We start from the raw sequence: 15115 nt of genomic DNA on the forward strand, positions 1-15115 counted from the left end.
TATATTTATTGAACATCTGTCTACAGAGGGGAAGGCAGTTTATCTTAAATTCTACTTCTGTAAATTGAAAAATGTAATGCCTGTTTCTGTGGAAACTACAAGTATTTGGGAGGCTTTTCCTGTCTGATTCTCCTATTTTAACCTTAGAGAGCAACCGTAGACATATGTGAGACAGGAGACACACCTCCTCAGGAAAAGAGGGGTGGTTGAAACATCAACATAAGATTTATCTATTAGGGTTTACTTTGCTTCAAAATAAACAGAATCTGATCTAAAATAAATTGTGTAAATATGGTTCGTTGGTAATATGGACAAGTGACTTTCTGAAATCAATAGTGTTATAAAAGAAGAACTACTTATGACTAATATAAACATTTTACATGCAAAAGAATGAAAATATAAAATAGCAAAAAAAAAATCAAACTATATAAATAAAAGAAACTCAAACACTTTTTTTGTTGTTGTTGTTGTTTAACAACCATTCAAACAATGCACTGATCAGTATTACTTCCTGAATCATTAAGATGAAGAAAACTGAAAAGACAAATACTGATAGGGAATGTAAGGAAGACACCCATGTTGCTAATTAAACCTTGAGCATACCTGCCATGCTGTAAGGCAAGAGGTGCACATCAAATGCCCACAGGGCTCGATCTTGACATCTTTGTCGTTCTCAGCACAAATTTTACAGAGCTGAAAAGTGGAACCCATTTCACAATATAATTCATACTGTTCCTGGAATTTGGAAAAAGAGGCAATATTAATATATTTTTATCATGAACTGTTAATATTGAATTTCTTCCAATGTAATAACTTACAACAAATTCCTCAAACTTGATCCTATCAGGATTTTGTTACCATTTAAGACATGTTTTAAATTGACAACCACAATTTGGTCTACATAACCATTTTTTAAAAGATTTGACCTTTAATCAGTGATTGTATAAGCTTTTTTTAATGCTTGGAATTACTGTTTTGTGCTTTCCTTTTATAAAGGGACTTGCTTCAGTAGTCACAGTGATTCAAAATACAAAAACATGGTTTTAAGAGGCATTAAATAACGTACTTTTCTTTATAAATGCCACATACTCATCTAATTTTACTGTCAAATTGCAGTGTGTGTGTGTGTGGGGGTGTGTGTGTGTATGTATGTAAAAAATTCTGGCTGTAAATGTGTGTGCGCATTTATCTTTAGAAATATCTTTAGAAATTTCAGAATGGAAGAAAATTTCAAAATGGAAGAAATAAATATCTTTAGAAATTTCAGAATGGAAAAAAAGCTGCACATTTGCCAACCCCTTCCTGAAAGCTAGGTACTATGGCTCATATGCATTATATCATATAATCTCCAAAGCATTATAAAATATATTGAATTAAAAAAAAATACTTGAGGCTCAATAAGTTTACAAATTTTCCTCAAATTCTATAGTAAACCTCTGAATTGCATACTGTTTTCCCAATCTTAATCACTTCAGCAATCAAAAACTGTTTTATCAAAACTATTCTCTTGATTTACTAGTTTAGAACCTTACGGCATAGTAAAATTCTCAGTGTTCAAATACTGAAAAGATCTGTCACAAAGAAGACACAAATATATGGTGAATGTAAAGAAAATTTTAAAAGTGTTATTTAATAGGGATACAAAGAAAACGAATTATGGAAATAAAATTTGTTTAGGTAAGGTAATGTCCTATTCTAATAAGTGTCTATGTGCATGGCACTGGTTAGGATAAACAATGACAATATTTAGTTCCTAACCATTTAAAAGATCTTACAATCATGGTTGAGAAAACACACACACACACACACACACACACACACACACACATTTATATATACGAGTAAATTATGTCTACCATGGTATAGGTATGTGTGACTACATAAATAATTTTTAAAGACATTAAGGAAAAAGATGAGAGAATGGATCAAGATGGAAAGGAAATAAATGTAAAGTAATGCAAAATAAATTATAAATCACTGAAGTCCCTAAAATAATAGGTAAGTATTTGTGTTGGTCATCTCATCCATAGAACTAATTTGCAATTATGTAAAAAATTACAATAAGCTAAAACCTTAGATGCAGAATTCAATGCAACCTAAGGGGTAAGTTAGTCAAATATTTGAGTCATTTTAGGGGATGACACTACTCCTGAATAGGTATTTTTAAACAACAGCTTTATGAAGAAGAATTTTTCTCTCATGAGTGTCATTTTACATACATTATAAAATATAGAATCACTACATAATTTAAAAAATGGAAATCATATATTGAATTTTAAAAACTGCCCATAAACTGTACACATGTTAACAAGTGTGTTTCACATAACAACACCAAGACCACTGGGGCTCAAATCTGAAGAATTAAAAATAAAATTAATTTTTATTGTCTTCCCAAAAACCTGTAATTTCTGTTTTTTATTAGATTTTTATTATTATACAAAGCACAAAAATATATGTTCGTAATTTAAAACTACATTACATGTAAAATAGGAGAGGATCTTATCATCCTCTCCATGATTCCCTGAATCTTTTTATACTTCCTCAGTTAAACACTGTTACCATTTTCATGTTTTTTTAAATTTTTATATTTTTTTTAATTTTTATTTTTTAAAACTATATTCATATGTTCACATGTGGTAAGTTCATGTTTATTTACAGAAATTGAACTTACATAATTTAACTTTACAAAATGAAATGTTACATAATTGAGCTTCACATACATGGAACAATTTTACATAACAAATTCCCATGTGAATATGTAAAGCTATCATTTTCCTATTAATGACTTTACAGTATTATACAGTATGAGTGTAACAGGTTTTTTTAACCTATGATTGAATATTTGGTATTTTTGTAATTTTTCATTTTTATGAAAAATGCTAAAGTGAACACCTGGTGTACAGATCTTTATATGTGCAAATGATTTTATACAGACACACACACACACACACACACACACACACATTTTCTAGAGTCAAAAGATGTTTTTATTTAGATTTTGATAATTAAGGAACATCACCCTCAAGAAACGCTTTACTAAGTTACAAAGCTTCATAATCTACGAGACTGTCAAAATGGTTTTATAAGAACATAGTTATTATCTTCATTAGGCTTCAATTATTCATTAGACTCTAAAAGGAAATGCTCATAATTATTCTAATCTGCTATGGAGTTTTCTAAACCTATGGCTCTCTTGCATTTATCTACTTACTACCTATGGAATTATCTATATTCCCACATAAGTGCCAGTATTATATTGGAAGCAAGAATATTAACAGAAATTTGAATCCAAAAAATAGAGAAAGTAAAGTATTTTCCTTTCAAACACTTTTAGAATTCCTTAAGTATCTTTTGCATTAAGTAGTTATACATAATTTTGGCTCTAGTATAAGTAGAGAATCTTATTTATTTCAAAGACATTATAGATACTAATTAATTATAAATAAGTTTGCACAAATTTTTCTTACCTGTGTAACTTTTATATGATCATGGGGTGTAGGTTCACATAATCCAGTTAAATCAGGATTATAACTCCTCCCATCAGGATAAAGGTAGCTGGATTATAAACACAAACTTAATTATTATAAATACACAGTGTTAATTGTAATTAAGGTTATCTAATCAGATTCTCCTATAACCAAACCCCCATTTTGATATCTCCTTTTTATGTAACTTATATCAAGAGTATAGTCTATCACTGTATTTATAACATTACAGCCACTAAGCAAGTTAATAATTTATTTTATTGGTCCCTCATGTATTATTCCAAAATATGTTGAATATACATATTTTTGCAATTATTACGTCTCTTATCTGAGGCAGTTAATGTTAAATGCATCATTTTACTCCATGCTTAATACCACAAGGAAAGAGAAAAGGGAATTAAAGCCCACAATTTTCCCACAAAAGTTATTCAAACACTTCTATAGTGTTCCTGTTTCTCCAGTTTCCCATACTCTTTCTTTCCATCTTACCTTCCACTCATCCAACACATACTACAAACTTATGTATATACAAAATGTTTAAAGAAATTAGAAAATGTTAATAATTCCATGTTTAATTCACTTCATATCAAGCTACAAAAAGAAAATGGTTTATAAACGTAAGGCTCCATTATTAGAGAGAATTGAAATAAGACTAAAAGTCATAATAATAATGACATCTTGCTGTGCTATATGTTTTTATTCACTCAGAAAGTCATTAAAAATGAAGTTTACTGTATTGGTAAACCTATTTTAGAGTTTTTAAAATGGTAGTATGTATTACCAACGGATTTCATCAATTCATTAAGTTATGGTTTTGTTCAGTGTCTTTGTCCTAGGTGGCTTGAACGAAAAATTAAGAATACCCTACTACAGTGGTGAATATTCTAAAGGGAAAAACTATATTAAAACTATCCTGTGAAGTAACAAAAAAGATTTATCCTCAAAGAAAAAATCTATAAATATTTTAGTAAGTGGTAAAATTTACCCAGGAAAACCAGAAAAAATGAACTTAGACAATTCTCATACAGTAGTAACAGATCAGTAAAATAATTTTTTATTAAGATTTAAGAAAAGGAGTTGACTACATCTGAATATGATACAAACTTAGAATGTCCTTATGGGATAAAATTCTACAAATATTAAACAAGTGGTAAGCAAAAGCTGATAAGCAACTTTCTTTTTATAACCTAAAATGGCCAATTTTTAAAATTATTATATAACATTTTGTACACCTCACTTCAAAAACATGTAGAAATGAAAGATTACAAATATGACAAGAAGGTAGAGGAAAATTTAAAAGGCACTATTTAATATATAAGGGGCAATTCAATGATTATTGTCCTCAGTAACTCAGGGTGCTACTGATAAGCCCTTTCAACGCCAGTAAAGGAAGAAAGAATCTTAGGTGGTTATCACAGTAAACTTTTCTTATCACCTATGTCAAACAATATTGGATTAACTATCAGGAAGGAACAACTGATCCTAATAACAGCTGGACTAGATGACATCCTTCCCTTGTTGTTACTGATTTTAAACAATAACAACAACAAAAAAACACAACTAAGTAATATCTATTTTAATCTAATTGAAAAAGTTTCATCTATTTTAAAATCAGATTAAAATTTCAATCTGATCTATTTTAATGTAATGTATCCCTGAAGCACAAATTCAACTCACCAAACCCCTCCCAGAGAAAGAGAGAGAGAGAGAGAGAGAGAGAGAGAGAGAGAGAGAGAGAGAGACAGAGAATATTAGCAGTTAATTTGTGTAGGAGTTCAGAGGCTAGAGTACTGATTACAAATCACAATTTGTTACTTTGTATTGACTTTTGGAAAAACAGATGGAAGGCACTGTAACAATATAAATAAGCTATCTAATTACTCCATTTACAAATTTGCCCACTCATAACCTATTTACAAATTAAAACATTAAGCATGTTTTCTTAAAAACAAAAATCCTGCAATCATAGTGAATCAAAAGCTACACTTATGAATCTCTACTGCATCAGAGGGAAAGTAGAAATAACTGAGAACAAATTTATAATAATTAAGAGAAGAAAAAGAGAAGTACACACTTGGTACCACAGTTTGCCATACAATTCCTTTTCTTTAAAATTAGTTTCAGGTGTACAAAACAATGTAATAGTTAGACATGTATACCCCTCACAAAATAACCCCCTCCTCCAATTTACTACCTCTCTCACATCATACATAGCTGTTACATTTCCACTGACTCTATTCCCTATGCTGTACTCCACATCCTGTGACTATATATATATATACATGTAAAATTATAGTTGACATTCATTATTATTCAGCTACAGCTTCAGGTGTAGAGCGCAGTTAGCAGGTACCTACACTGTCCATGAAGTGGTCTCCCTAATTAAGACAAGTGTCCATCGCATACCCTATAAAATCTTTCCATTATTGATTATATTCCCCAAACGGTCTTTCATATCCCTGTGGCAATCTTGTGGTTACCTACTCTGCTTTCTAATCCCCTCACCTTCTCCATAATCCCCACCCATGGAACTATTTTGAGAAAGCTCACAACTTTAAAAAATTCTTTATTTTTCTTCATATAGATCCCATCCCATATTTTTAATATATTTTATTTTTTTGCAATTACTTTTGAAAAGGTAAAACTTAAATCATTTGCTCTCTGCTGACTCTGATCGACTTTCTCCTGCTATGAAACTATTACAATCCATGTTGCAGCAAGTCACTCAGCAAAGCAAAGGGCAATAAAAGTCAGCGTGATGAAGTGACACTGAAAATACAACAAAAGAAAAAAGAACAGCACATGACTAAAATGAATGAGAGATATGTTTGCTATGAAGGGACCATTCAGATTGTCTGAACTTCATGCATTTGCGGGGGAAGTCATCAATAATCTAAAAAACAAAGGAAAATTCTTTATTTTTAAATTTTAAACAAGAATAGCTTCAGATAAACTGAATTTAGCTATTAACATATAGTTCAGGAATATGGATTTATTATTAAAGTGAATTTAAAAATGGAGGTATAAAGAAAAAAGAAAGAAGGAGTGAGAACAGGATAAAAGAAAGAAAATTAGTACTACTAGTCAAAATAAAAAGTAAAAGCAATTTAAGGGTTACATGAGACAACAGGAGTCAATTATTTTTAAAGAATTATCTCTGTATACACACACACACACACACACACACACACACAGTTTTACATCTATTTCAAAACAACTTTTAAATTCTAACTTCTTTTCCTATTAAAGGTATAAACTCGTCATTTGATGTTGGACTTCATTTGCTGTTAACATACAGTTACATTCAAATGATTCGGTTACCTTAAAATGACTATTTTAAAGAGATGCACAATAAAAACTAGGGTACCTCCCCTTCTAGTTTTGAAATAAAAACAAACAACCACATCATCAGACTCACTACTCATTTTCTCCACCTCAAAGAGGTCTTATTTTTCACATTTGTGACTCTGAGCGCCCTGCCTCCCATTTCTCATACTCACAATCCTTCTCTGCTGCCGTCAATCAGGGCTTGAAACAAGGGCTTGTTGTGAGGTATGGTCTGTAAGATATTTCCATCCCCCGTTACATAGCCAATGGCCCACTGTCCCAACCTAGTGCAGCTTAACCGGAAAATGTAACTGTAAAACATGAGAAAATTATGTTTAACCACATTCAAAATGTATATAAGTAATACACCATTTCTTAAGCTTTTTTTTAAATAGTATAGGCCACATGTACTTTTTTTAACTTTCATTTATTTTAAACTTTAACTTTCATTTGTTATTCCAGGACCCATCAGTTCCAAGTCAAGTAGTTGTTTCAGTCTAGTTGTGGAGGGTGCAGCTCACAGTGGCCCATGTAGGGATCGAACCAGCAACCCTGGTGTTAACGAGCATCATGCTCTAACCAACTGAGCTAACCAGCCACCCCCATTTCTTAAGCTTTTTAAGCAAAAGAATCATTTAGAATTCCTGATATAAACTTCTATCTTCTAACTTAGTTTAACATTGTTGTACTTCTCCATTTATTGATGTGTAAAAGAAGCAATGATCATTTCATTTAAAAATACGAGTATATCTCCAGTTACATGAGAAAATAACTGAAGTTGTAAACCATCAAGTGATTTTTTTTGCCACCATCATTAGGGGTACTCTGTATAAAAGTGCTGGTGGTATAAAACAGCTAGCACAGAAATCATTTTTGGAAAGTAAATATAAATACATAAAAATTTAATTTGTCCACCTCAGACAGAAATTGAGCCAGTTTCTAGTATGGAATTCAATACATTATTTTAAAATTTTAAAATTATACAGTTTTAGTTGTTAATAACTTGTTTTAAAAAAATACTCTCTTTCAAACATTCCAGCCATCCATCTTTAAATAAAAGCTCAAAAGAGGTGACCTATATTAATGAGAAGGCAAACTAGATAAGTTTGTGGCTGCCACCTAACCCTGTCAAGCTGTCTTTCACTAAAAAGTCATAATAGTTCAAAAATATACATCAAATTAATGACAAGTCCCTTAAAATCAATCCCTAATGACAGGAGACACTGACTTGGCTTTAAATTCGTCATTATCATTAATTTAGCTACCTATTTACTTATTTCATTTTAGATCATTTCTCTAAGTGTATTGAACTCGGTCTTGCCATCACAATATCCATATCTGGATTTTATAACCCTTTACGCATTTCAAAAGGAGGTCAATTTAATCTGTTGGCTATATTTAAGTAATCTGGCTGCTATATGTATGTGGCAAAAATAAGTATTTCTTAATATACCTTAGTTATTGATGACCCAACTACTGCAAAAGTAACTTTACAGGACAGTTTAGCAATGTATACTGGTTACATGGTCATTGGATTTAATTAACTTGTATATTAAGTATTGCAATGTGATTTTGTTTTTGATAAAACTGGGTTTTTAAAGAAAGGAAGAAGTGTGATTTTGAATATTAAAAACCTTGTGCTGGTAAACCTCTGGAAAGAACTTAAGAAAGTTTAAAAACATTTTCCTAGGGAACCTGAAGACAGAATATTAACCTATTAGTGACATGCTTAGTCAGACAAAAAAATTCCATGCAGACTTATGGCTGCCAGTTGGATCCCAAATAAAACACAACCTGAGGAACACAAATGTCCTTGGAAAAGGCCCAACAATTTTCTTTACCATGAAGCCAAAGAGATGAAACACATTCCAAAGAAAGGACCACTTAAAACAGATATTCTGTAAAGCAAATATTTATCAAAATCATTTGATTTGTTCACTAAGAGAGTTTTCCTAAACACATTTTTGATACTCCATCACAATTTACATATTATAGTTTACTATATATTAAACATTTCATCTTTATCTACCTAAAACTTAGTAGAATAAACTGTTACAGGGCAAGTTAGAAAGAAAAGGAAGACATTTTTTCAGAGGGCACTATCTTTTTATTAAGGGAACTATTCCATAGTGATGAGCCCTGTCATTTGCTTCCAACACTGTCATTAACTAATTTCTGGATCTTGAACAAGAGAACATAAAAGAGACTCAGTTTCCATATTATATTTATAGAACTGAACAAGATAATTTCCCAAATGATTTCTGTGTGAAATTTGTTAACACTGCATAATTCCAATCATATAACATCTTTCAAACCATAATCCAGAAATAAAGAGACACTTTGACACCAATCTGGACAGTAAAAATTATAGAAAAACCTAGTTTGAGAGCTTGAATGAAATGAAAAGACTCGTCTAAGCCACTGTCAACATGCACAATGTCTGACCTGCTATCACGGTCACAATGAGACCCAACTCTTCTTCATCTTAACAGAAGACTTCAACATAAGCTAAACTGTTCTCTGCACTCATGACCTTCTTTCACAGACTATGTAAATTGCTAAATATAAAAAAGGTGGAAATTTTCATTATGGCCAAGAAAGGAATCAACAATATGGGCTGGTACTTGCAAAGACTTTGTTAAATGACAAATAACATTTGTGCTACAAATCAAATAAAAATAATATTAGAAAACAAATGTAGACTTAAAAAGAATAAAACAAATTTCTTCCTAACATGAAACGGCACCTATATGAAAACCAGTACACTCATGGACACTGGAATGGGGTCTCCTGACACTGGAATTATAGGTCTCCGCTGTCATTACTGATGTACCCAGCATGCAACTTGCCACAGCACAAATGGCTAGAATGTGCCTACTGCATTTCTAGGTGGGATGTGGAGAAAACGCATGAACCAAGGAAGAGACCTTTTCTGATCTCAGATTTGCCAAATAATAAGGTGTGATTTCTTGGGCAAAACCAAAAGGGCTGAGCAAACAGCCAACCTCTGTGAGTCAACCTCTATCATCTGGAAAACAAAACAAATTCTGAGGCTGTAAAGAAGCATAAAACATTATGGAAGAAGTTCTCATAGACATGAAAATTGGTTTGGATTATTACAATGGGCTTCTATACAGAGGGTGCCAAAAAAATGTATACACACTTTAAGAAAGGAAAAAAATTGTATTAAAATTATAATATATACTGATAACAAAAGATGAATACAAGTCATATTTGACTTCTGCAATTACAAGAGGTGCTCAAAGTGATTACCATCAAAGTAATTTTAATAGTTTTTTTTTTCTTTCTTAAAATGTGTATACAGTTTTTTGGTACCTTCTGTATGTTTATGTGCTTATATGTGTTTATATGTACTTATAGGTACTAATAAGTTTATCACAGAGCCAAACTGAATGTCTTGAAATAATAAACATGAAACTGATACTCAAATATACACACACAATTTTATATACAAATGCAAACGTCATAAAAATAGTCAATATGCTTATAACTCTACTCCAATTTGAAAATCAGAACTCTGAGGCTTAATGAACCTCTAAGTTCATCAAACTTCTTAGTACCACATCTTCTTTCACTTTATAAATACTAAGTTTTAGAATGAGCACAATGTACCATTTTAAAGGATTCACTTATGAATCATCATTTTGGCCTATTAACGTTTCCCTCACTCCAGCCCATAGGTGGTACAGATTTCCTTAGGAATGAACCACAACGGACTTTTCATCTTTACCTATATCACATAATATTACTCCTACAAAGTCTTACCTTCCAGGTTTGGTGCTGTATTTCTGCAGCCGTGCTTTAACTTCATCATATGTAAGAAATGCCATGTAACCTGGATGTGTTACAGCTAAGAAATTCCAATTCCGCAAAATAGAGCCCCAAGGCTAAAAATACAATAAATTAAAAGATATTATCTAGATAATATCAACCATCAGTTGCATACCAACTTACAATTTAATACACTTACAGAAATTCTCTTGGATATTTTTAATGTGAATATGAGCTTATGTGGCTTAGATCACCTTTTATTGTCTAACAACAAACATGCAAAAACATTCTCTTTTTGGAGAAAACAGATTTGTTAGGAATAGAATATAGAGAGTAAAAAGGAAAACTACACAATCTCTCTTATCTAAAAATTCTATTCCCAGTAGAGCACTTGTGATCACTTTGGAACACATACCACATCACTGTTCTGTTAAAAAACCCTCTAACTTTGGGTAAAAGCAAAAGTCCTTATGCATGGCATAGAAGGACCTTACAGGGTTGACCCCAGTGCCCTTTCTGACCCCATCTGCTGGGACTCTCTCACTTTCTGCCTCTTCTCCATGTGCCCTGGCCTCTTTTCTGTTGAACTGAACACAACTGCACTCTCACCCCTCAGAGCCTTTGCCGATTCCTCTATCTGAATTCTTTCTCCAAATACCTACATGATTCCTCTCTACAAATGTCGCTTCCATGAGCAAGGGACATGCCTCCCTTGCTCACCAAAGGGATACCAGCACTGACGCAGTGCCAGAAACATGGTCACCATTGTTGTTGAATGGCTTGCTGTAATGAGTGACTTGTCTAAACAACCTTGACTCCCAGCCTAGTGTTCTTTCCATGGTAATAGCAATTATATTCACATTTGGTTTATCCTTGCGCAATTACAAAATCAAAAAAGGTTTACGATTTAGGGCTGAGTTACGTAAAAATTTTTCTCACACACACACACACACACACACACACACACACAGTTTGTATCATTTTCTCTTTAATGTGATTAGTTGTCCCTCCAGTTAGTTACCATAGCAAGAGCTAAAAGGCAGTCAGTGACAGACAACTTTGCTTGAGGGTGCGAATGAATCATCTCTGCCATATTTTTAAGGCTGAAGCTACATTTTTTCCCAAGGAATTGTCAATACTCTATCTGATGTTCCAGATTATTAAATCAAATTTTCTACATAAAAGAAAAAAAAGGGTAGTTTCTATTGCCAAGTGAAAGTTGTTAAAATAGTTATCTTACAAGTGATTATTGGTAGACGGCTTCTGGTTTTGTTTGTTTTGAGAATCGTTTCTCATTATTGTTAAGCAAAAGAAAGAATGATTTAGTAATAAAGAGTTTTTTAAATATTTCCTGATATAAGAAAAATATTTTGGGCATTTCCCGATCACACTGGAATACCTAATTGTGCAAAAATGAGCTCTTCGGAGGCTCTGTCTATGTCTATTTCAACAAAACACATTTTTAGTTTTCTTCTTAAGGCATAACTAAAAATTGCATGAACAATACTTGGAAGGAGAGCAGCACATGTTTTTAAAAAAACGACAAAAATACTGCTATCATAGGCACTGAGTTTTGTTTTGTTTGGCTTCCCTATCTACAAAGGACAAGGATGGAAACAATATAAAATATTTGGGTCAGTTACATTAAAGTCCACACAAATTAATGGAAGAGTTGTTTTTAAAAATGCTGAAGTTTATAGAGAGCCAATGCACAGATCAAAATACAAGTAAAAAAAACCCAAAAAAAACGAAATTGGAGTTTTGAGCCAACAGCTGCAGTGTTTAGCAACCACTTCTTAGTACATAATCCAGAGGGCCAGCTCCTAACTGCAAAAATATTTATGTAATAGAAAGAGTCTGTGTACTGTGTTCTGACCCACAGTCAGAAACGCCAGCTAATGGCTTAAAGAAGGCAAAACAAAGCGCTCTGGAGATTAAGAATTATTTTTGCAATTTGTTTTTAGAGATTAAAAAAAATCTTCTCACACATATCAACACAAAATTATTTGGAAATTTTAAAATAACTAATTAAGTGAGAAATTAATGAAGTGAATTAAGGAGACTAGTCACTCCATTCTCTCCAAATTCTATTGTTTTCAAGAACAGCCATTTAGTAACTTACAACTTATGCTGGGAGAGGGGCGTTGGCTGGCCTGCCCAGATACTCTTATTCTTTGCCAGATGGGGGACTTCCCTCCACTTCTTTTTCTCCTTATTCCATTGATGCCATATACTCCAGTTTTTTCCCCAAATCACTCATTCCTTATCCTGCCACTGCTCAAATTTATTGCTCTATTTCTCAACAATCCAGTGTTCTCTAGTAGAGGCAAAAATTGAGGAAAAAGGGGAGCACAAGCCAGGGAGAGGGAAGAAATAAACTAAATCCCTGCATTTCCATCCCAGGACTTCAGTACCTGCCAATCCCAGTATCTCAGAACTACATGGAGAGGAAAAAGAGACAGTTAAAGGCAGAAGAAAGAGGAGGAAATAAGGAAGGTAGCAACTTCAAGTTCTTTCCAATGACTTCCTGGCATTTGTTCAAGTTTTGACAGAATAACAGGATGAGGGAAGAGTGGAGAAAAGGGTAACTAGTATCCAGCGTTCTTGCTTCTTTCATTTCCTAAGCATTCTTAAGTTCATCTCTCAGCCTCCAGTGACTCCTTCTTCAAACTCTTATACTACTTCTCCATGTCAGACCCCAATACTGAGCATGGACCCTGTCCACTTTCAGATCCCACTCTGCTAAATACTCTTATTTCCAACAATTTAAAGCTAGAAGAATTCACTGCCAGTGAACCACCAGTATCATAGCTGCAGAAGAATATTTGTTCATGCAGTTAACTTACATTTTCATATAGAATATAACTTACGAAAACTATCACTCAATTTTTAATATTGTGTAAAAAAGATCACTAAAAGTTAATATATCTTTTTCTACTCACATAACCAATTTTATATATGATCTAAGCATCTGAATAATGAAACCAAAAGAAGTGAGGAATCTCAGGGGCTAACGAGAGTTCTTTAGCTACTTCTATGATTGCATGTGTTAGAAGAGATTAGGCATTCTTTGGTCCACACGTAAGTTTTGATTTTGTAATCTCAAACTTTTCACAGTAGCTCTATTTATAAAGATTCTATTCCCCCACTAAGCAGAAATAAGATATACATAACTTAAAGAATATTACGAATTTGTGGGTTCTTTCAAAGCAAAACAGTTTCTAAGAAAATATATGCAAATATGAAGTAGCAGTTTGGGCAAGCGTTTAACCGACAGGAAGTTGCCCTCATACCTTTACTACAGACAGAACTTGGAGACATGCTAACATTTGACATCCACACTAAAAAGTAATCCAGCCTCCCTACAAAAAACACACTCTTCCTAGAATGAACACTGAGGTTTAATATATGAAAATCACCCTTGCTCTCTTCCTTCACAAGGGGAGGAAACAATGTTCCTCCTATTCAGAATGTCTTTGTATCATGTTAAATAAAGTATTTGGAAAATTATCAGAAACCTTTAATGAAAGGAGAGGATCCATTATAAAATGATCACTATCAGGTAACACAACCTTTTCCTAAAATTTATCTTAAGATCATTGGAAAAAAAAAACCCTAAGCTGGCAGACAACCTATATATACCAATGGAATAATCATGAAACTGCTGTAAATTGAAAATAAGTAAAAGTACACTTTTTACAGTCATTTATCTAATTTCTTATCCTATACACCCAGGCAGAATTAGGACTGCAAAATTGTAATAGAGTAAAATGTATTCTAACAGTATTGCTGACAAGAGTTAATTTGCTTTCTATTAACAGGTTCTTTCATAAATTAAAAGTTAATCCCATGTAATCTTGTTTTCTTACATATGTCAGTCATCCAATCCTTATAGGCTAGTGCCACACAGAATCATAAATTACAGAAGCAAAATGTTTATAACATGGGAAATGGGAAAAACAACATTATACTTTGTGTTGAAAGCATGTTTCAAACAGGATAAATGTTACTACAGACTAAAATAATAGTAAGACGACGACGACGAACTTCATCAGAACATAAGCCAGCCTGGTTTTTGATCGATTCACCTCGCTTACTATGTAATTTGTATTATCAGAATCATAAAGATTTTAGGTAACTCTTTCATTTTTTTGACTACGTGAATTGTAACCCACAGACGGTATACAATTTACTGGCAGAGCCAAATTCAAAACACAAATTTCAAGTCTTTATGTTTACGGAAACTTCATTAAGACACACAAAAGAATAAAATGATAGATTCAGCTATCATCATATAATGATACCTGCGTAAAGAAAATTATAAAGGATTGATTTTTAAAAACAGCTATGCAAAGACAATTATAAAGGATTGATTAAAAAATAAGAATAAACAGGACAAGAAGGTTAATCTCAAAGTCATAAATATTAGGGAGAAAACAGGAAAAAAAATCTTAATTTTCCAAAAGAGAGATTTGTTAAATTAATGACAATCTATTTTGATAGACTATGTA

General features: G+C 32.5%; 1 protein-coding gene across 5 annotated transcripts in view; it reads right to left on the minus strand.

The window, feature by feature from the left end:
- The window catches only part of CBLB (Cbl proto-oncogene B), a 212243-nt gene that overhangs the window by 96099 nt on the left and 101029 nt on the right, over positions 1-15115 (minus strand). For all 5 annotated transcript variants that reach the window (XM_081064589.1, XM_081064590.1, XM_081064593.1 and 2 more), the window contains exons 6-9: positions 10599-10720; positions 6986-7123; positions 3468-3555; positions 604-735 (exon numbers count right to left, since the gene is read on the minus strand). In XM_081064589.1, the coding sequence (XP_080920715.1) occupies positions 604-735; positions 3468-3555; positions 6986-7123; positions 10599-10720 (480 nt within the window). The remainder of the gene's footprint in view (positions 1-603; positions 736-3467; positions 3556-6985; positions 7124-10598; positions 10721-15115) is intronic.

The sequence above is a fragment of the Rhinolophus hipposideros genome (assembly GCF_964194185.1).
Source record: "Rhinolophus hipposideros genome assembly, chromosome: 2".
NCBI lineage: Eukaryota > Metazoa > Chordata > Mammalia > Chiroptera > Rhinolophidae > Rhinolophus > Rhinolophus hipposideros.